This window comes from Mus musculus, chromosome 11, assembly GCF_000001635.26.
Source record: "Mus musculus strain C57BL/6J chromosome 11, GRCm38.p6 C57BL/6J".
In the NCBI taxonomy this organism is placed as follows: domain Eukaryota; kingdom Metazoa; phylum Chordata; class Mammalia; order Rodentia; family Muridae; genus Mus; species Mus musculus.
In genome coordinates, this window is record NC_000077.6 from 22148370 (window position 1) to 22171485 (window position 23116).

The 23116-nt window shown below is 37.8% G+C and overlaps 1 protein-coding gene across 28 annotated transcripts in view; it reads right to left on the reverse strand.

The window, feature by feature from the left end:
• Positions 1-23116, reverse strand: part of Ehbp1 (EH domain binding protein 1) — a 281259-nt gene that overhangs the window by 142545 nt on the left and 115598 nt on the right. For 22 of the 28 annotated variants that reach the window (NM_153078.4, NM_001252515.1, XM_011243681.3 and 19 more), the window contains exons 7-9: positions 20666-20805; positions 3419-3523; positions 2698-2820 (exon numbers count right to left, since the gene is read on the reverse strand). In NM_153078.4, the coding sequence (NP_694718.4) occupies positions 2698-2820; positions 3419-3523; positions 20666-20805 (368 nt within the window). The remainder of the gene's footprint in view (positions 1-2697; positions 2821-3418; positions 3524-20665; positions 20806-23116) is intronic. The other 6 variants (XM_030245788.1, XM_017314440.2, XM_030245796.1 and 3 more) reach the window with 1 other exon arrangement.

Genomic DNA, 23116 nt, shown 5'->3' on the forward strand with positions numbered 1-23116 from the left:
GTGCTGGGATCTTTATCTGCTAAGCCATTGTCCCCAGTCCCTCCTCCTTTAAAAGATTATTTTTATTTATGTATTCGATTATTTTCCCTGCATACCTGTATGTCTGATGCCCTTGGAGTCAGAAAAGACCATGAGAATCCCTGGAATTGTACCTCCAGTAATCACAGGCTGCTGCCCAAGGCCTCGCAGCAGGAGCAGGGGCCTGACTCTTGAGCCACCGCTGTGGCATCATTTATTTTTTTTGAACTGGGAAAGTTTTATACTGGCCACGCTGGTCTCAGTCTCCTGGGCCGAAGTGACCTCTTGTTTCTACCTCCTAAATAGTCGATACTGTAGCCGCAATCTATGAAGTTCCATGCTCAACTTGAAAATTTTATAATTTATAGTCAAACAATTTATATTTCAGAAATTAGTCTAGAAATTTTATTTTGTCTTTGCACCAAACAAAACAATACTAAAACAAACCAAAAAAACAAAACAAAACAAAACAAAACCCTGAACTAAGATTTTTGTATACCATCATGAAATAATTGTAATTATAAAGGAACTCACAAAATCATAATAAATACTGAAATGAATTATAGAGAAAAGTTTCAATAATGATATGTCTTTTGTAACATCATAATATTGAAACACTGCTAAAATTTTCTATTATAAGGTTAAGAAAGCATTTTCTATCCTCTATAGGCAAAGAAAGCATGCCAATTTTCCCCTCAACTTTTTATTATTACATTTCAGAGCACACATGCCTAAGCAATGGAAAGCTAGTCAACAGAAATAAATTTTTACTTCTACTTTCAAGATTATAATTATAGAAACTGATCTAAGCAAATTTATTAGTCATAAAACCTAAAGCCAACGAGCAGGAGTGGCAGCGCAAGCTCCACGTGTCATGTGTGTGTGTTTCTAAGAGAAAGAGCGTGAGGCTGGGCGGTAGGGTGATCAAGAAGATCTGGGAGGAGGTGGAGGAGGGGAAATATGTGTTCAAAATATATCATATGAAATTCTCAAAGAATGAAATGTTCTTTTTTCATAAAGTGGGCAAACTACAGTGTACTGAACAGCCAGCAAAGAACTGTGTATTTCACATACACACTAGCAAACACTTGCCTACTAATTGGGTCACTGAGGCATTGACTATTTCCTTTGAAAAAGAGGTGAATGAATGAGAATTAAAACTGCTAAAAATAATCTAAACAACTACAATATATTTTCCTTCCTCAAACATCTTCGTTTATTGAGGATACAACTTTTGAATCAGTAAAAAAATTATTCCTGGGAAATTGCTTATTCCAAAATTTCTAGTAGCACACAGTAAAGAGAATAATAGCTGCTACTTATTTATTAGCTCTATACACATAGCTAAAAGAGTCTGAATAAGACTGGCTTATTATTTCCGAACAGAAATTAGCAATCTTATGTCACATCACAGAATACATTATTTGACTACCCTTTCTACAAAGCAGTTTCATGTATATCTAGCAAAGTTACATATTTAATTTTGAAATGAAAAGCCCAGATGCTTGTATCTTAAAATATTTTTATAGTATTTTCAAACATACAGACTTAAAGATACACAATACATAATTAAAAGCAACATGTGTGGTCAAGAAGAGCTGTGCCCATTCACCTCAATTTCAGATCACTGGACTGAGCCTGAGCAATCTAATCTGCATAAAGTGGCTGCCTCTGAGACTTACTATAGATTTACAGTAACTCTATTCAAATATTAAATATGCTCATAATCTATAGCTTACAAAATTAAACCTCAGTAAGCTACACTGACTAACTTGGTAAAGTACGAGAGAAATGAAGAGAAAGGACCATGAAATGACACCACCGAAGGAGCGATTCCCGAAACTCAAACTATTCCCATCCTCGTCAGTCGCAGGATCATTTCAAGCTCTTGAAGATTTCATAAGAGCAGTCAAAAGATGCAAATGGTAGTTAATCGCTCTTGCGTTCACTCTGAGCAAGCAGTTTAATTAAACAGCAGTCTCACTTCTTCAAGCATTAAGAGTTTAAAATGACTTGGTAAGAAAAGTGATTTACAGGGATAACTTTTGGATTTATTTCTTACAAAATGGGATCATGTGTGTGTGTACTTGTGTGTCTGCACACATGTGCATGTATGTATGATGGCAGTGTTTCTTCCGTCTCTGCTCCATGCTCTCACACGCATACAACTCACTCTCACTACTGATTGTGGTTCTCAGCTAGAGACACACAGTTGGAAGTAGCTGGCAGTTAGAAGTAGCTGGGTGCTGGACATCAGAGTGAAATGGATAAATGAAGAGAGAAACCACCTTGAAGTCATCAGTATCAGTATGGCCCTCAGTGTGGCTTCCTTCAGACAGTCTGCCTATCAATGAGGCTTTAGTATACCCACTAGGTAAAATACTGTTATCTCAAGACCTATACTATCTTTTCCATCAAATGGATGAAGATCAAATGCAAGTAGTATTAAATGCAATAATATTATAAACAACCACCAACCTTGAGAAAAAAAATGTCTACATTTACAGCTCGAGAAAACTCGACTATACAAGAACTTTTTGTGGGTGTCAGTGTGCATTATCACTTGCTACAAAAGAAGCTTTTCTTGCTAAGGGTTTAGCGATGCTCTGATCTGTGGGTATTAACAGTGTCATGAGGAGTTACTTCCGTGCAAAATAAGTGTGTAGATGAACATGTTACCTTCTGAGTCAGGATCTCCAAATGGATTTAATTCTGTTACATCAGGTTCATCAAATGGATTGGTATTCACAGTGGCCAAGTCCTTTTGTGCTTCATCCAAAAAGTTAAGTGTGTTTATAAGTTCTGAAAATAAGTGCATGTGTAAAGTTCATCACAGTTACAATGAATCATGAGTTTTGGTAATTCATGAAATATATCAAAATATAAAAATTCACATTAATAATACCTGCAAATAATAAAACAGTATTTTATGAGTGGCAGAATGCCATTCGAGTATTTTGTAGTACACCAACATTTGAAAATAAACTAAAAGGAACATATTTGACATAGGGATTATATTAGATAATGACCTATAGTAAACTTTCTATGTCAACTCAATTTGATTTTCAGTGCTAAAAAGACTTGTGGGCAACTCTTTTAAACAAGTCAGACACAAATGCTCTTGAAGGTGCATGTACAACAGTAAAGCAAAATAAAAAGGTTAACACACCATGGGGCTAACTCAGCGGGATTCAGAAGAACTCACATCAAACAATTTGCTAACAAACTTGTTAACGATAAGGTCTGTTATCTTGTTGCAAGATGGTGCACTACAAATTACCAGAGAGAACATTCAAGAAATGACACAAGGACAAACTGACAGCTAAGCAGACAGAAGTCAGAATGCAGCAAGTCACAGTTAGGACAGGCAATCAGAAGCAGAGGGAGGAGAGCTTTAGACCTTCAGAGGAACTGGCTGATTTAGCTGAGGGCACATTTGCTTGCTTTATGCAGTCATCTTGATCTTCATCTAAGCTGCTCAGAGCATTCAACTGGTTTACAATTTCTGTAAACAGAAGCCAGTCAAGACAAATGTATGGTCAGGTCATTAACTAAAGAGCTGTAGAAGCATGCTGTTATCAAAAACAGACAGGAGACATTTGATTAATAAAGAAATACATTCAGAAATGTTACTTTGATGAACTATAACAAAGGTAAATAACTGGGCATTACTGCAGTCATTTTACTGGTTTTTTTATAGTGGCATTTGTTATTAGTAGATAATACTATGTTAATAAACACAAAACAATAACAATAAATAACATAAGAGATTTATACTGGATTTCAGCAACTCTTGGAAATAGAGCAATAAACGCCTTTGGAGAGTCAGTCACTATTTGCCTTGCAAAATTCTTAATGTAAACCAAAGACTTTAACACTATATCCATCTGAATAAAGTACAAAGTAATTCTTCAAGTTCTACTATGTTAAAAATCATCAAGGAAGGCTAAGAGCAGGACATAGCTACTATTGTTTCTTCCTAAAGCATTCTACTTACCCAAAAAGACAGACTGAAGACAAAGACAAAGGAGAAAAATCACACAACTAATTTCATATATGAAAACTGTTTGTATACATGAATTATAAGCAAAATGAAAAGGCCTTACAGGGGTCAATTGTTTAGTCCTCAGCATAGCCAAAGCTGAGCCTAGGAAAATGTTATATATGAAGATAAATCAGACGGATCCAGACCATTTTGTGGGAAATAAAGAAAATGGAAACATATAGCAGTTCAAATTTAATATCAGTACAACTGTTTCTTAGCCCTATAAATCTAAGTATGCAGTAAGTTTTAATTGAAACAAATCAAACAATCCATGTTTGTGATAGGATGGCTTTCATGAACTTAATTTTTTGAACAAACATTTATTTGTCAGTCTGTGCCATAGCTTCTACTTATGGCACAAGGATGAAAGGAAACAGACATCATATTGTCCCCAGAGAATTTACATTCTACAAAGACACTAATAAATATTGAAACATACTTAGTAAGAAACTACTAGAATATTAGGCTTTCAGAAATGTTTTGTTCAAATTTGAACAAAATGCATATCAAAAAATCAATGAACTGGGCTGGAGAGATGGCTTAGCCGTTAAAAGCACTGGCTGCTCTTTCAGAGGTCCTGGGTTAAATTACCAGCAACCACGTGGCTCACAACCATCTGTAATGGGACCTAGTGCCCTCTTCTAGTGTGTCTGAGGACAACTATATTGTACTCATATACATAAAATAAATTAATAATAAAAAATACAATTTTAAAAACCAGTAAGTTTATCAATTTCCTATATCCAGATGAGAAAAATAGATTTTGTATGAGTAAAATTACTTTTGATAGTAAGTCAACCATCAGAAGCAAGGAATAAAGACAGCTAAACCCAACTGAACTGTACAGCCATACTGAACAGCAGTGAAAGATCAAACTTGTGTCTGACTGAAAATGTTTTATTTTATCATGATAACACTTAAAAACAAACTTTCTTGCACTTATTCTTTCATGGGAGCAGGGTAGATGAGCATGCCATAGTGTGCCTGGTGCAGGACAGAGGACAACTTTCAGGAGGTGCCTCTCTTCTTCTATCACTTGGGTCCCTGGAACTAAATTCAGATCTTGAGCTTTGCAGCAATCACCCATTAACACTAAGTCATCTCTCCAGCCCTTACTACGCACATAAACATTAATGAAAACATTTTGAACACTATTTTACTTTTAATTATGTGTGTATCTGTGTATGTGCACAGATCAGCTGCAGAAGGCCACAGAGTCCAGAAGAAAGTATGAGAGCCCGGAATCTGGAGTTCTGCTCCAGATATGGGTGTGGGGAATAAAGCCCGGATGCACCTGGAAAAGGGGACAATGTTCTAAAGCACTGAGCCGTCTCTTCGGCCCACTAGGATAACAGCGTTAAATCTTGCTCGAGAACTCAGGTTCAGCGAATTCAGAAGGCAAATTCATCCTTTCCTGCCTACTAATCATTGCAACTTAGTAATTTTTATATAATCAGAATGAGTTGGAAGAGTAGCAATGATATGAAAGTGTTACTATTCATTACTGACTTTTTAAATACTAGTTGTGTAATTTTTAAAGTTTTGCCAATGATGTGTTTTTAAGTTTGAAAAAATGAGCAATGAATTAGCTAGCAGCTAAGATTTATTAAGCGGCAAGAGAGGCTTTCCATATATTATCGGTCATACCTCACAAACAGCCTGAGGTTCTTTTGTTAATATGTGCAGTTCGTCTTGTATACTAGTATTGTTTATTTGCCTACATTTCAAAGTGTGTGACTGCTTGGTTGAAAATTTTTAAATAATACTCAAAGACATAGTTTTCTATATATAGCTAGGGCATTTTAGACTATTATATCTTTACAAATCTAATCTCAAAGAGTATAAATCTACCATGAGTTAAGTATCTCATAAAACTATAGGAAAACACTGAATCATGAGGCTTAATTCTCAATTTTAAATATGAATATTGTTCCATAGAGTTTTAGGTATAATACAGAATATGTTCAAATATTTTCAAAATTAGTCTATAAAACTATATTATTTATACCATAATTTTCTGAATGTTTCTTCATTAACAAGCCACAGCATTTTTTCCTACTCTTTTCATTAATGACAAATTGTCCTGTCCTTCCTAGCCCCGTGGATCTCCCCTATGCTTACATTACTGCTTACTCCTAAAACTTTTGCTTCCAGAATTGTTGCTCAGACAAACGGAATGCAAGGGTAATGCTGATCATCGAGGCCAACATTCCTCACGCGTGACACAAATAAATGTTGATCCAAAATATTTACATCTTCAAAGAAGTAGCACTTCTTTACTAAATGCCTTGTGCTTGCTCTCATGGCTTCATGTTTTGGGGGACAGGGAGGTCAGTTAGGCAGTACCTCACTGCACGTATCGTGAATGTTATGAAAAAGCTCACTCTCAATACCCAGTGAAACAGAAGAGGCAGTCTCAGGTCAGACAGCTTCCTGGAGTTTTACTGACATGTGAGCTAATGCAAGACCAAAAAATATTAATTTATAAAACAAAAAGAGGAAATGAAAGACATTCCATGAGCATAGAAGGAAGCAAAAAGAACATGACATATTTGAGGAATTATGAGGTACTTGGGATTTATCACAGGAGTGGACAGTGCAGTGTGATGAGGCTGGCAAATGTTCAATCATGAGTGTTACTTGACCCAGCTGGAAAATGTGCACCTCACTCTGAGAGCTATGGGCAGCCGCTGCAAGATGCACACTTCACAAACCAGCTAGTGTTTGGGAAACTGCAGAGAGAAGCCCTGGCACCGTGACCAGAGCTATTTAGCTGGGAACAATTTATGAAACTTCCTATGAAAATATTTCAAATGGCAGTTGGGACCTGAAATACCTAATTTTGTTAAATAGTTATCCTTCTGAAAGTACACATTTGTTTCTTCCAAATCACGTACTATTAATTTTTCTTTTTATAATTAGAAAAAGTTAATGGAATTTTTTAAATGAAGATGTTCTCAAGAAACATATCACTGTGGCCCAATATATTTATGCTATATTTATTACCCATTAAAAGCCTTATTTCACTGAGAATGTACATACTTAGAAAATATTAACAATGCTATGTAACAGTGCAGGAAAAAAATTCTACCCTACACTGCTGCTCAAATTGAGCAATAAACTCACAGAGCAAAGCACTTGTAGTGTACAAACTGGTTTTGACTTGCTTCACACTGGTGCAACTAAGGGAAATAAAATTAGGGGCAGGCAATCGAAGCAAAGGGTCAAGTAATTTGTGACTTTTCTTTACTGTTAGAAGTTAAAAGAAGATAGAAATTGACCAACAGATTATCACATTGAAAAGGGGGAATGCAGAGGCAATGTGAAGAGTAGGTAGCTGCTCCTTTTAAGAAATCCTGTTGGGTGAGTTAAAGGGAAAAGATAAACTGCCTAGAGCTAGCGCATAGCTGGGTATCTTGCATCACTCACATTCTTCTCTTGAGTATAACTAGATTTAGGGGCAATATATCTTATTTTAAGATAGTCCAAAATAGTAACACTTCAACTTCCTGGCAAAGATCAAGGTCAAAAAGATGTCACTTTCCTCAAAGGCTTCAGCCTGTAAATATTTGATTTATGGATACATCTAACAGGTTTAGTAATGCTATTTTCAAACAGCCGCAAGTCATAATGGGAAAGGAAGTCTAGGCTTCTTCCAGCAGGCAAGAAGCTACTGAATGTTCATTCTCCTTATATCTTCACATGTGAACAGCACATCTTAAAAACACAGATATCCCTGATGATGATTAATTATTATTATTATTATTTATATGTGCACATGTGCGCCCACAGAAGACTGTATGTGCTGTGCTGAATACTCTGGGGCTAGAGTCATAGGTGACTGTGAATCACTGCCCTACTTGAGTGCTAGGAACTGACCTTGAATCCTCTGGAATGTCAAGTAAGTGCTCTTAACTGCCACAGCATATCTCCAGCCCCAGTTTGCTGTGATTTGTCACCCATCCCTAACACTCAATTCACCATGAGCTGCACTGACCTCCACACCACACACAACCTTCACCCTCCTCAGAGACCCTGCTCTGAGACTGTACATGTCTGTGTGTGTCTGCGGGTCTCACTACATAGCCCAGGCTTGCCTTGAATTTGCAATAATCTTCCTGCTCCAGCCTCCTGGGCACTGAGAATGTATCTATGTGCCACCATGCCTGGCTCTCACTAAGTTCTAGAAACTAAATTCTAATAGTTATTTACATCATCAAATGTGGAGGATTAACCCAGTGTCTGACTAGAAGCTTCCCTCCTGTTGGCTAGCACAGTGCTGGGAGCTATACGTGCTACCAGAGGAAAAAGGTAACGTCAATGAATACAAACCCTGTGAGCTGTAACAGTAACCTGCCTGCAAGATAAACCCACGAGGTAATAGTGGCTCAAATAATATAAGGAAAACCAACCACTTACTTTTACTGGACTTAAGGCCTGCTCCATGAATGAGATCAAAACTGTATCTGAAACTGTTAATGAGGCTAAGAACTTGACACTGCATAGGTAATGAGCTATAATGTAAAATCTATTATTGTTCTAGATGAGCAGAGGAATAAAATGACTCCTAATAACATATTGCTATATGTGTAGATCAGGGCAGTACTCCACCCCATCAGAGAGGCTTTTTCTCACAGTAGAGGATAAGTAACAGAGAGACCCACAATGGGACAGTACAGAGAGTAGAGACTCTGGCACACTCTAGCCTAACTGTGTCTTTATTACACCCCTGCCTCAAGACTCAGCACACTATGTAGAACAGTACACAGATAATGAAACACAAAAGAACTGATGCACATATGAACTCACAGAGCCTATGACAATAAACACAAAACCTCTACAAGTTCAAGCCAGATAGATCCCAGAACAGAAAAGGGGAAATGGAAACCGAGTCTAATCCCTAACCAAGAATTTCTTGGCAACTGATAGCTGCCAGGAAAAGGAAAATCAGTTTTCTTCAAGAAGTAATGCTGAGTACATCAACCACACTCCAGGTGACTCCACTGTGGGAACAGCGGGAGGATCTGTTAAGGTTGGAGGGAGGGTAAAATATCATCAAATATTTTGTATGAAAATTTCAAAAATAACCCTATTCTGTGAATGACATCTATATTAAATACACTTTGTAGGAACTGTTATTTCATTCTGATGTTTTTTAGAGACAGTCTCATGCAGTATAGACTGTCCTTAAACTTGCTGTGTGCCTGAGAAGGAACCTGAGCTCTGATCCTCCTGCCTTTCCCTGCCCAGTGCTGGGACTGGAGAGGGAGGACTGAGGCCCCGGCTTCACTACTGTTTTCCAATTGGTGGCTCCCTCATTCATTTCTCTTAACAATTCCTCTAGTTTTTATTTTAATAAAAATCCAATTCATTAATTTTTTATTTCATGACTACTAGAGATGGTCCCTGAGTCCCAATGAGTTTAAATTCCCACAAAGTTATTGCATATGCAAGATGTACATTAAAAATCTAACTTAGCAAATGCCACAGCTTAGCAGCATAGTACACACTTAGCAACAGCATGGCTTTTCATCCTTGCGATGCCATGGTTTTCAAGGTGCAATTCTCAACAGTTAGTCCTGCATATCTATTTATCTGACCGATTTCAACACTATACTGTCCTGATTACTAAATTGCTCAGCAAATCTGAAAGTAGTATCGTTATGACTGTTATTAAGCTGTTTGAATTTCCCCCATTTGCGTGTGTTCTTGGGTTTTCTTGTATGCTTTAAAAATCAACTTTTAAATTTCTGGACTTGTTTGAAATCTGCTAGGATTATAATTAGCCTGATTATAACTCATTTACAGGTTAATTTAGGGGGAAGTAACAATTTTGAGTTTTCAATCTATAAATGTAGAACTCTCTCTGTTTATTAAATCTTTTTCTATTGCCTTAAATACTGTAATACACTGCTGTATGGGGGTTTTCCACATCTTTCAGTAATTTATTTCTATGTAATTCATGGAATTTGGGGGGGGGGGGGTGAGGCGGGGTTAAAGATAAGGACTTCTCTGTGTAGTCCTGGCTGTCCTGGAACTCACTCTGTAGACCAGGCTGGGCCTCAAACTCACAGAGATCCACTTGCCTCTGCCTCCGAGTGCTCGGATTAAAGCCCTGCACCATTACTACCTGGCCCATGATTTTTTTCTTTTAAACTTCTGTTTTAAATGGACTTCCTATGTAAGTTTCCAGTAAACCTACATAACTGTTTCTATACCAATCATATCTTTCATAACATATAGGTATTCTACTATAAGATTACACACAAGTTGTAAGTGTATGCACGCATGTCTCAGTTCCAGTCAAGAGGTCAGGGTTCCTGAAATCAATGCGAAAGAATAATAAAACTTGGCTGAGAAACTTGGTGCTCAATTTTCTCAAGTCCTCCTTTCTGTATCTGTTCAGATGAATATATGATTTTTTCCTATATTTTGTAAACAACACTCCTAGAGAAACCACAGTGGAACTTAGAATAGTGCCTCCAAGCTCTTCTCCAAAAGCTTAGGCTCCAGGCTTCTAACTTCACTCTCCCTTCCACCCAGTGCTGTCAAATAGGCTCTCAGTATGACTGGGATCTTCTCTGCATGCTGGGCACGGGGAAGCTAAATGCTCAGCCGTCACTAGACAGGTAAGGTAGAGCTGGGGATTGGGGTACACAAACTGGAATGGATTTGTAGTTCATCTTCTGCCGCCGTTCCTGCTCTCCACGGTAGCAGGTCCAAATTGCAGATACTGTGGACATATTTCTGCTCTTTCTCTCCTCTTAGGATTCCAACTCCTTTTGATTGATTTTTAAAATAAATTGCTGTATTTATTTTCAGTTTGGTGGATAGAACCTAGGGCCTCATGCTTGCTATGCTAACACTCTACCACTTTTTAATGTCACAGCCTTTCCAACTTCTCTTCTAAGTATTTGTGCCTTATAAACTTTCTGGGTCAAGGAGTCAGAATTGCACCATTTCTCCATCTCTAGTCTTACCTCCTATCATTAAGAATGATGTAACAGATTTGGGCCTCTAACAATTCTTACCCTTTAAATGAATTTTCAAAATACATGCTATTTCATTTTTTCATGTTACTGGTTGCACAGAAATGATTTTGTATCTGAACATCCTGGGTACTTGGTGATAGGTGCTCAGGTAAAAATAAGCAAATTAATGAATGTATTCTCTAACCAGAATCTCATGTTAATTCTAAGGACTCTTCTAGTCAAAGGTGAGAGACCTCCTTATCCTTACGAGAGTCTTGGGAAGTAGGGCATTTAATCTCATATGCCTGAGTCATGCCATTATCAAGTCTAGAGTTTCAAATCTCTAAGTGGGATCTCCTCTGCTACCATCTGGACTGTTAAGAGTCTTTCCCCTGAAGGTAGCCAATATGTCATTCTCTCTTCCTTCTCCCAAATTAACTTTATCAACTACGGATTTGCAAACCCCAGCAACATTGCTTATGGTAAAAATGAATCCTGCTTCATATACTGCATGTAGATGGTAGGACTCTGCACACAGTAGAAGACTACTGTACAGCTTTGTGCTTCTCTGGATGTGGAGAACTGGACATGCACTTTAAGTGGACTTGGTAAGGAATACTTATCAAATTACTGAAAAAGATACCTGTAGTTTTTCTGCAACACACGGAATTTTAGGCAAAACTAAACCAAACCAAACCAAATCAAACCACAAACCTGCTGTGTATCTTGTCTTTGCACCTAAAGTGTCACTGGTTGGTAGAAGGCCAAGAATAGAAAGAAGTAACTTACTGTTTCTTATATCTTTTAAAGAAAATCCAAGGCTAAGTTTGGTTTATTTAGGCCATATGAATCTGATTGTTTACACAGACTACAAGATGATCTTTTCAACAGACATATCAGGGGGCTTTATGATTTTTCAATTTCTCTCAATACTGCTCTATATAAAGTGTTTTAGTTGGCCTTGGTTTTGCTGAGGTTTACTAAATAGGATCTTGTCTCTTACCCAGGCACATTTCCCCCCTCCTGTTTTGTATATATTTATAGATTTAACATGGGGACTGGGGCGGGGGGGGGGGTGAGGATCAGGCTTTCCTAACATATGGAGGAATTGGAATTTAATTCATCGACACCATAAAAAGCAATCAATCAAACAAACAACAACAAAAAAACAAGTAGACAGAAAGAAAATGAGACAGATTAAAAAAAGAAAAGATATTCAACATGAATTCCAAAGATTGCCAAATATTGCTTCAAGCACAGTGAAATTGTACAGATAAAAACCACTGATTATTTCAAGTACGTATATACTTGACTAAACTTTTCATTAAAAAGCTTTGTCCCTGTCCCAACCCAAGGTCTGTTACTTATGCTACATTTCAGGAATTTTTCTATTGTAATTAAAATTTTTTCCAGTCCATCCACTGACATTGGACTGCCACCTGTAGTTTCAATAAGGTTCTTGAGAGCTAGTTCCAAAATGTTTCCAGCTAGCAGGGGACCTATCTCAAACGGAACAGCGTAAAGACTTTTTGATCAGTCCAAACATAGATGCCATGGATTTACCCTCTAGCAAGGATTTTATGTAATTGTAGAAGATAAATGTTGTCAGTTACTACTGATGCAAAAGCCACTGTCTGTAAGCAATAACCAACTAAATAGCTATTCTTTACATGTCAATTTAAGATATACATAAAGTAACTCCTTCAAAGAGGGTTGTGCATTATATGTGCTGTGAATATCTCATGATTGAACCCACTGTTTTATGTAATTCATGTATGCTAATCGAAAACATCTACAAAAAAAAGTACTCCTCAGAAGATAAAGTTGGAAAAGTCCCTCTATGTAATAAGCTGGGAAAGATGAAAAATATCGGAAAGGCAGCAGACATCCTCTGTAGTTGGACTGGGGTAGCTATGACCAAGGCAGACGAGCAGCACAAAGGGAAGCCGGGGAAAGGCCCTTCCCTTTGGCATTGACAACCAACAGAACAGGAGCAAGACAGCACTTCAAAAGAATTTCTGCTGTGGCCTCAGCTCCACAACCAAAGACCCTAGTAAACTAAACCCAAAAGACGAGACTGTACACAACAAACACTATGTATGAGACTAGAAAAGACATCCTGTTCAGAACTGAACAGAACTCAGAAAGCTGAAAACCTCAGAGGAACCAACTTTCACAGAATCCTAGTGTACACTAAGATTCTACAACACTAAGAGCTACGCAAGATGGCAGGACTTAATACACATCTTTCAATAATAACTATTAATGGTCTTAATCTCTAATGAAAAGACATAGTCCAGCAGACTAGATTTTAATAATAGTATCCAAGACACATACTTTGCCTTCAAAGCAATATACTATCTTAGAGTAGAAAGATAGGAAAGATATTCTAGCTATTAGAAATATGAATCACTAAGCACAGTAGGAAAACTGGCTCTTGCTATTTGTCCTCTGACATGCAAGTGCATGCATGTACACACACATACCACAAACAAATGTAATACTACTACTACTACTACTAATACTACTAATACTATATTAATATGGCAGAAGTTAATGAACAGAAATATAAAAATAATATAATTAATGAAAGAAAAATTGGCTTAGTAAGATATGTCAAAATTAGAAGAAAATATGATGAAAAAAGAAAATTAGAGTCCAATCTCCTTAATGGACAGAGACACAAATTTCTCAAAAATATCTAAAAACTAAATTCAAGAACATGTCAAAAAGACCACCATGATAAAGGTAGTTTCATTCCAGAGACTCAGGGATGTTTCAACATATACAAACCAACAAATATATTATATAAACACACTCAAGGACATAAATCACATGATAATTTCAATAGCTGCAAAAGAGGCCTTTGGCAAGTTCAACATTCTCTCAGGATAAAATCTATGAAAACAGTAGGAGTGGAAGAAACACATCTCAATATACTAAGGGATGCATACAATGTGCCAGATTCATCAAGTCAACAGCATTCTAAAAGAAGAGCAACTAGCATTCTCACTAAAACCAGGACCAAGACAAGGGTCTACATATGCTCTGTCCACTCCTATTGAGGACAGTGCTTGAAGTCCTACACAGCACATTTGACAAGAGAAAGAAAGAAAGAGAATACAAATAAGAAAGGAAGGTTAGAAGTATTATTATTTGCAGATGATATGAGTCTATATACATAGTAATCCTACAGAGTACACCAGAACACTTCTGCAAAGTGCTAAGATATAAAATTAGCATTAAAATGAAATTAAAACATTATTTATTTTGTATATATGGGTGTTTTGTCTACAAGTAGTATACTATATGTGTACCTGATGCCAATGGAGGCCAAGAGAAGGAGTTGGATCTCCTGGGACAGGAGTTACAGATGGTTGTGAGACACTATGTAGGTGCTGAGAATGAAAACCAAGACCTCTGTAAGAGTCAATACTCTTGACTGTTAACCTATCTCTCCAGCACCCTCAGATACAAAAATCAGTAGCCTTCCTATATACCAGTAATAAAAGTATTAAAAAAGAAAATAGGGAAACAGTCCTATTCACAACTTCACCCAACCCCCAAAATAGCCTTGGAATGAACCTAACCAAGAAAGTGAAACATGCCCTACAATGTAAAATTTAAAACACTGAAGAGGAAAATTGAGAAGACACTAGAACATAGAATGATCTTCTATGGACACCCACTGAAAAATTAATATTGTAAGATGAGTGTTTTGCTCCCATCAAAAAACAATCTAATGGTTCAATGTAACCCTCGCCACCATTCTACAGCCACTCTTCACAGAAATCCTGAAATTCACGGGGAGACCAGTGAGATGGCTCGGAGGTGGGGTGCCTGTTAGCACCCAGTGGAGCCCACAGAGGTGAGGAGGAAACCAACTCCTACAACTTCTCCTCTGACTTCCACATGCATGCTGATAGTCTATACAGATAGACAGACATAGAGACATATGTACATACAGGCACACAGACAGGCATGGGTGCATGCACACACACTAAAACTTAATAAACAAGTAATATGCAAATATATGGTACCTTTGATAGTCAAAGCAATTCTAAACAATAACACCAGAAGCACCAACAAACCAGATTTTCAATTTTTTAATTTAATTTTTAGCTACAGAGCCATAGCAATAATAGTAATAGTAATAATAATAATAATAATAATAATAATAATAATAATAATAACAAAAATAATAAAGCAATACAGTACTGGCACACAAGTAGATGTGAAGACCAATGGGATAGAAATAGGACTGAGATATAAACCCACGTATGTATAGCTAGCTGGTATTTAACAACAACAAAAAAAATATGCTCAAAACAACATTGGAGAAAAATCAGCCACTTCAATGTATATGTGGTGTTGGAAAAATGAAAAATTCACATGTAAAAGAATGAAACTAGATACTCATCTCTCACCCTATACAAAAATCAACTCCAAATAGATCAAAGACCTGCATGTGAGATGTGACACTCAGAAGTGGTCAGGGAAAAGCAGAAACAGCTCAAGAGTAGGGAAACATAAGGACTTTCAGAATAGGGCTTCAGTGGCTCAGAGACGGAGGCCAGCATCTGACACTGAAACCCTGAAAACCTCAAAGGCTTCAAGTACAGCAAATCAGAGGCTCAAACGGAACAGCGACCTACAGGATGTAAGAGCTTCACTGGCTGTGTACTTCCGACAGAGGAATCTGTCTGTAATATATTCTACCAAAAAATAAATAAACATGAAGGAATCAACAATCCAGTGAAAAGATGGACTATGGATTGACACAGAGTCCTCAAAAAAATAAATCCAAATGGCCAATGAATTATTTCTTTTAAAGTTTCAGGTAAATGCAAAGCAAAACTACTTTGAGGTCCCATCCGACCCCAGTCAGAATGACTATCATCAAGAAAACAAATGATGCCAAATGCTGGTGAGGGTGTATAGGAGGATGAAGCATTATCAATGCAGGCAGGAGTGCACACTAATGTAGCCACTGTGGAAATCACAAAAGAAAATCCTCAAGGAGTTAAACACAGAGCACTGTACGACAACAGCTCTCCTACTCCTGGGCCAACAAGCAAAGACTTTCATGTCACTGCAGAGACATGGCACATTCACGTTCACTGCTGTTGTTCAACAGATGGGAAACTGATTCAACCCACGTGTTCATTCGCTGATGCATAAATAATAAAAGTATAGCACACATTCACGGCAGAATTTTATCAGGTTGTAAAGCAAACAAACAAACAAACAAATTTCAGGAATAAGTGAGGTGACCAAGGCACAGAACGACAAATGCCATCTGCCATCCCTTACATGCACATCTATTTATGAGTTCAGCTTGTCTGCACAGGTTAAGAAGCTAAAAAAACGGAGCAATTAGAGAAGGGATGGGAAGGAGACTTACGTAGGGGGAGGTGATAGTACAGCACATGTGATAGGAATGTTGTGGGGGCATCCTGGGGAAGGAAAGGTTTGTGTGAGAATGGAACTGAGGGATGAGACATGAGGAGGTAAGGAGAAAAGCTAAAACAAATGATGTACAAAGAAGCCATACAGAAGCTACTAGTTTGTAAAGTAGCTAAAAATAATAATTTTAAGTATTAAAAAGAGTTTGAAGAAAGGTACCCTGTATGAATAGATAATGTTACTCCTAGAAACCAAGATTATTAATAACCCCAATAAGAGGGTATGGAATACTTCCTTCTAAGTTGTTGGTCAAAGAGGTTCCAAAGACACCCCAACCTCTCCCTCCCCCCCTCAAAAATAATTCATACAAGTACCATTATCATTGGCTGCCGAGCAAAACAAGGTAATTGCTGAAGACACATTTACACTTTGGTTGCATGATATAGAGCTATCAACCTGGAAGTTGGATGGGACTTTTTATAGTGCTAGAAGATACTATGTAGTGACTGGGAGAGAAAAAAAAATCCACATTCTTACAGATCTGTAAACCTTCACGATACACTATCAATCTACAGTCAAGACATACCGGAAGTGGCATGACTCTTATGGAGAGGTAAACAATGACTTTCTAATTGCATTTGAGGCCTGTTCTATAAGCAGAATTCACATCTGGTACTGTAAACTGGCCAACAGTGCATGGCTGGGCAGGTCATGGGTCCTAAAGGGGAGCCTACTTTGCTAAATGGACTACTGCCTACGGTAAGTGCTGTTCACAGCCTTGGTGAGAGAACCTTCTGTTTGCAGTGGGTAACAACACAGAAACTCATAAATGGTCAAAGTGCTAAGTGACTGTTGAATTCTCAGCCCCCAAAGGCTTCTCTATATTTCCCTTTGCAAAGCTCACAGAACATCATGCAACAGGAAACAGAAAGAATGTTAAGAGCCAGAGATACACAGGAGTGGTATGAGCCACTATCTTCTGGACATGGCAGGCATCGCTTTTGGACCCATGAACTCAAAGCAGCAATGGATACTTGAACAAGACCTGTACAAGACTGGGCTCATCAGTGTACTTGCTGAGAGAGGAGCTAGTGAGACCCTACTTCTCCCTGAGGAACTACAGCTGTGCAGTTAACAGGTGCTGGGAGAGGGACAGTCATATTCCTGTCACCCAGCCACTGGTTTCCCTTGCTCAGGAAATATCCTCCATGCCACACTCACTCAAGGAAATTTTTGGAAAGAAAAGTTCAATGGGAGCAGGAAAGAGTAAGAGAAGATAATGGAAAGAGTAAGAGCAAAGTACATTGCAAGCATGCAAGGTTTTCCCAAGGAAATCCTCAAACAATCCAGATTATTGCCAAGGCTATCAGTTGCTCTCCATAATATGAAGACAACACTTATATAACTCACTGAACTTGGAAAAGCTGAGTTGGTGCCTATCTGCACACTATCGGACGAGAAAGATAAACACCAATGCAGCTACAAACCCTTGGATCTACAATGGTTACCTGCCATAGTAGCACAAAAGTTGTGGGAAGAACTAATCATTATCTAATTCAAATTAAGGTCTACCCCATGAGAGGAAACCTGTGCTTGACATTGCCTGGGTAGCCAAGAACCTGAGACAAGACAGGCCATGGATCTAGGAAAAAAACAAATACTACTCTTTTGCTAAAGGAACATAGCAATAAAATGACACCTAACAACATTCTGCTATACTCATAGTTCAATATCTTGCTCAGCCATTATCAAAGAAGCTTCCTCCTGTGGTAGATGGGAGCAAATAGAGACTCAAAATTAGAAAATGTGCTAGTTATGCTACACAATTTCCAAATTACTATACAAAAATGCTCAAATTTCAAAACTTCTCAGGAGCTGGAGAGATGGCTCAGCAGTGAAGAGCACAAGGTCTCTCTCTAGTGAGAGACCTTGAAATACTCAGTCCTAAATAGGATGTCTCCATCAAATCCCTCTTCTCATGGCTCAAAGAACTCTAAAGAGGAGTTGGGAAGATTGTAAGAGCTAGTAGGGATGGAAGATATCAAGGAGACAAAGCTTTCTAGGCACAAAAGGATGCATATAAATTCAGAAAATGTGGCAACGTGGCATACACAAGGCCTGTATAAGTCTAAGCCAGATGGAAACCAATTATTGTGAGGGGAAGTAGACACAAGCCCCCATTCTAGCCCCCAAAGCTATCGCCAACTGATAATCGGTCCCCAAGGAAAAAATAGTTTTCTCTGATAGTGTCTTACCAGGGATACAAACGATGCTAACAGACAGGTGCCATGCCCAGCCATAAAAGGTCAACACAAAACCACCCCAATGGTAGTTTGGCAGATTTTTGTATGTGTCACAATGCTTTATCTGAGCTTCTATTTTTCCCCCTATAAATCTTTTGCTTATATATTATTGTGTTCTGTCTGAGAATATATATGCTTCAGCACCTATATATGCTATTTTTGTGTTTTTTTTTAACTTTTTTCTCTCTGTTTTGTCTTATTTTGATTTGTTCTTAACTTATTTCATTTTTCATTATTACAATTTTAGATTCCTGTTTATATGAGAGGAAGAAAAGGTGTGGACTTAGGTGGACAGGGAAGTAGGATCAAGAAAGAGTTGGAAGAAGGAAGATCACAATCAGAATATAACATATGAAGAAAAAACAGTTTTCAATAAAAATAAAGTAGTGACACCATTAGGAAATGCAATGCATGCTAGCATTTATTACTGGGGAAAATACTACTAAAAAATATAATAGCACAACAGAGATAGAGAGAAGGGACTGATAAAATTATATTGCATTTTTAATAAGAGGAACAATAATATATAGTTTTAATTTTAATATTAGGATCCACAGGTTTATTCATTTATTTGCCCGGTTAATTCATAAAGTCTATTACTCTAAAGTGAAAACAAAACATTTTTCAAATTACTCTAGGAAAACAAAACGCTTAAATTGAAAGAAAATTCTCAGGGGCTGAAGAGATGGCTTGGCAGTTAAGAGCACTGGCTGCTTTTGCAGAGGACCTGGCTTCAATTCCCAGCACCCACACAGCCATGCACAACGTCTCTATGCTAATTCCAGTGACTCTGACGCGCTCTTCTAGGCTCTGCAAGTACAGGCATGCATGTGGTGCACAGACATACATGAAGACACAATACCTGTACACTAAAATATTTTTAAAAATTAAAAACTAGAGTGGCAAAATGATAGAGGGATAAATAATAAGAAAAGGTCTGGAAACTATGTAGGTGAGGCTAAGTATGCCAGCTATCAGGGCAGAGACAACTTTAGAGTTGTGTGTGTTTACATGTGTATGTAAGCATGAAGGTGGCTGCATGTACATGTATGGTGCAGTTGAGCAAAAGACCACAGTCAGCTGTCTTCCTCAGCTCTGACCGCACCTGGAGTTTGCTGATCCGGCCAGGTCAGTGTACCCACAGACCCTCCTGTCTCCTCAGCACTGGGACTACGACACAAGGTTCTGTGCTTCTGGGGACTGAAGCCAGGTTGTTATGCTGGTGTGGCAGGCACTCAACTGATGGAGCCTTTGCCCCAGCACTGCAAGTAGCTATTAAAAGCAAGTGCTATAGGGCTAGATTAATAAATGATATCTATGGGAGATGTACTTAAATTAATAGAGATGGGTTAAAAATAAAATAATAAATGTGGCATAAAAAACCCACAAGCGAATGAAACACAGGCTACAAATACCAACACTGGACAAGATTTCAAGGCATGTAAAATGCATGTAAAATGCATGTAAAAATTTCAAGGCATGTAAAATGCATGTAAAATGCATGTAAAATGGAGCCAAAGGAGACACATTAGGATGAAGTTACAGAATTGTTTTTTGGACTAAATACTTGAGGACTTAGGTCCTCTATCTTTAGTAGATTAACTACACAAAAGGATAAGGATATAGATCAGTTAATTTCTGGAAAATTCACATAGATACATCAACTGTCTTAACTACAAAGAAAAAGCGTCAGTAAAAACCTTTCCTGAAAACTCAAACCAAAGGGACACTGAGCCCCACTCGAGTCTGATTGAAAGTTAAGCACGGCAGAAAGCACGTGTACAACATACTCTCTTAAACTCATGCGAGTTAAACTCATGCGAGTTAAAAACGAGATCAAAACTTGAGTCACAAATTAGAAAATAAATGTCAGGTTCAGTGCTAACTCGGCCCGCAGCTGGCTCAGTGCTAATGTGGCCCACCTGTAATTTTTGCCGCCTTCTCCTCTTGGTTCACACGGTTCTCGTCATCATCCTCATTATCTTCTTCGAAATCATCTAAATTGCCAATGTCTGCCTGCTTCATACTCATCAAACTAGCCAAACTCTGCATATCTTCATCCCTATATGAAATAAGTAAAAATGTAATACATGGCTTATTAAATGATATTTCTTCAAAAATAATTAGAAAATACATGTTTAACATTCCTAATCTGAAAATCTTAAACACTCCGAAATCTAAAGCACTCTGAAACCCCAAGCTTTCCATACTGATGAGGTGTCGTGGAGACCTTCATACATGACGTGACAGGCTACAGTCAAAGCTTAGGTGTGCTAGAAACCTGTAGAAACTCCCTAGGCCACATATGTAAGCATGAAACGGAAATGACACTATGTTGAGACTTGGGTCCCATCACTAAGATATCCTTATGTGTACACAAACACCCCAAAACCTGGAAAAAACTGAAACCCGAAAACTTTCAGAACCTAAGCATTTTGGATCATGGGTATACAATACATAATATTAACATAGCCTTCCTTTATGTAAAATGACTACCTCTTTCAAGTTACGTAAGAGTATTTTTTTTTAACTAAGAATTTTAAACATCCCATAACTTTCTGAAAGGCATGTTCAATACTACAAAGCATCAAGACTAAACTCTAACTGGTAAGATTTTAGCAGGTACTTGTTCTGGTGCCACGCAGAAGATAAATGGTTTCTGCAGAGAATTCAAGTACAGTTTCTTGAGCATGAAGTCTAGAAACAAAACCTTGTATTATGAAACAGAAGGACAATCCACAAGTTAGATAAATCTTGACTTTAGAATAAAACTTGGAGCTGGACAGATGGCTCAGAGATTAAGAGCATCTTCAGACAACCCGGGCTCAATTCCCAGCACCCACGTGGCAGCTCAAAGCCATCTGCAACTACAGTTCCAAAGGATCCAACGCCCTCTTCTGACCTTTGCGGGTATCAGGCATGTCCATGGTGCACAGACAGATGCAAGCAAAAACACGCAAGAAAGAATAAAAGACATTTTAAAAACTAAGATAAAACACTTAACTCACAAAAGGAATTGGAACAGTAATTCTTAATTGGAAACCATGAACCATTTTGGATCTGTGGGCTGGAGGGAATCAAGTGGTAAATGCCACAAACCACGCTTACTGCTACGTGCAAGTTCTCCACGAGCCACAGGCCCTGAAGGTACAACTACAACTAAAACAGACCGTCCAAAGCAGACTATAGCCTCTGTAAGAAACACAGATGGAACCCTCATCTAATTATAAGTTAAATGACATATATGTGATAAGATTAAATTTTATCTAAAAATATTAAAAAATATAAATTTATAGTTTATATTAAATATCTTGATACAAATCACTTGTTTTCCTGATGTTATTTATCTTAAATCTCACTGACCAGAACATTTTAATGTTGTACAAATTTTCAATTTTGTATACTCCCTCTAAATTCAGACATAAAAATAAATTTAAGTACTATTCTTTCATAATCTTTCTTAATTTGATTTTCTAGATATAACTTTGCAAACTAAGCCAATTATAGAAATTCTTCACATTTTATTTCACATGAGCTGAGTTAATAAAATTATTTCTCTCTTTTTAAGCAAATTTCATGAAACACAAACAAGAAAATTTCACAAACAAGACAAGTTGTATTACTTCATCTATAAGTGCCTTCCAACTTCTCAGTTGTCAAGTAATGGATAATAAGGCCAGCCAAGGTACAACAGCTGTATCTTAACCCCTGGGAGGTAATGGCAAGGGAGAACACGTAATAAGCAAGTTCCAGGCCAGCCAGAGCCAAACAACTAGACCCTATTCTTAGAAAATAAAATCAAGTAAATCAACAATAGTGATAATGACAGTAATAATAATACAGACACACGTTCAAACAAATCATTCTCCAAATGTAACTTGCTTAACTTTGCCACTTAAATTTCCTCACATTTTAAAGCTCAACACTGTTCCACGGGGATAGTAAGAAAGCAGGGAAGGGGAGATAAAGAGAGCTCTCAAAGAATCCTCTTCATATTGTGACTCTTGGTTTAAATTGAACTGTTTCTTACCCAGGCAGCCTCGAGTGACGCCATGTACTGACTGCTTCTGTCAGTGGAAGGAATGCTACCCTCAGAGGATCTCTGGTTTCTTCACCCTCTTCTTCCTCCATTTCCTTTCTTTTGGCTTACACTTCAGGGTTAGCTCTTTCTATCTTCTTCCCCAATGTTGAGAGGAAAGCCTAAGGTGCCTCCATCCTCAGCCGCCTTGCTAGCCACACTCACTGGGAACACAGTCTCCCTCAGCTAACTGTCACCATCCACCACGCCACGTATTGCCTTGGAAATGAGTGCCAAACATCTCACTTTGAGTGATACACAGAAGCCAGCCTTATCAGTCAAACAAACATGACTA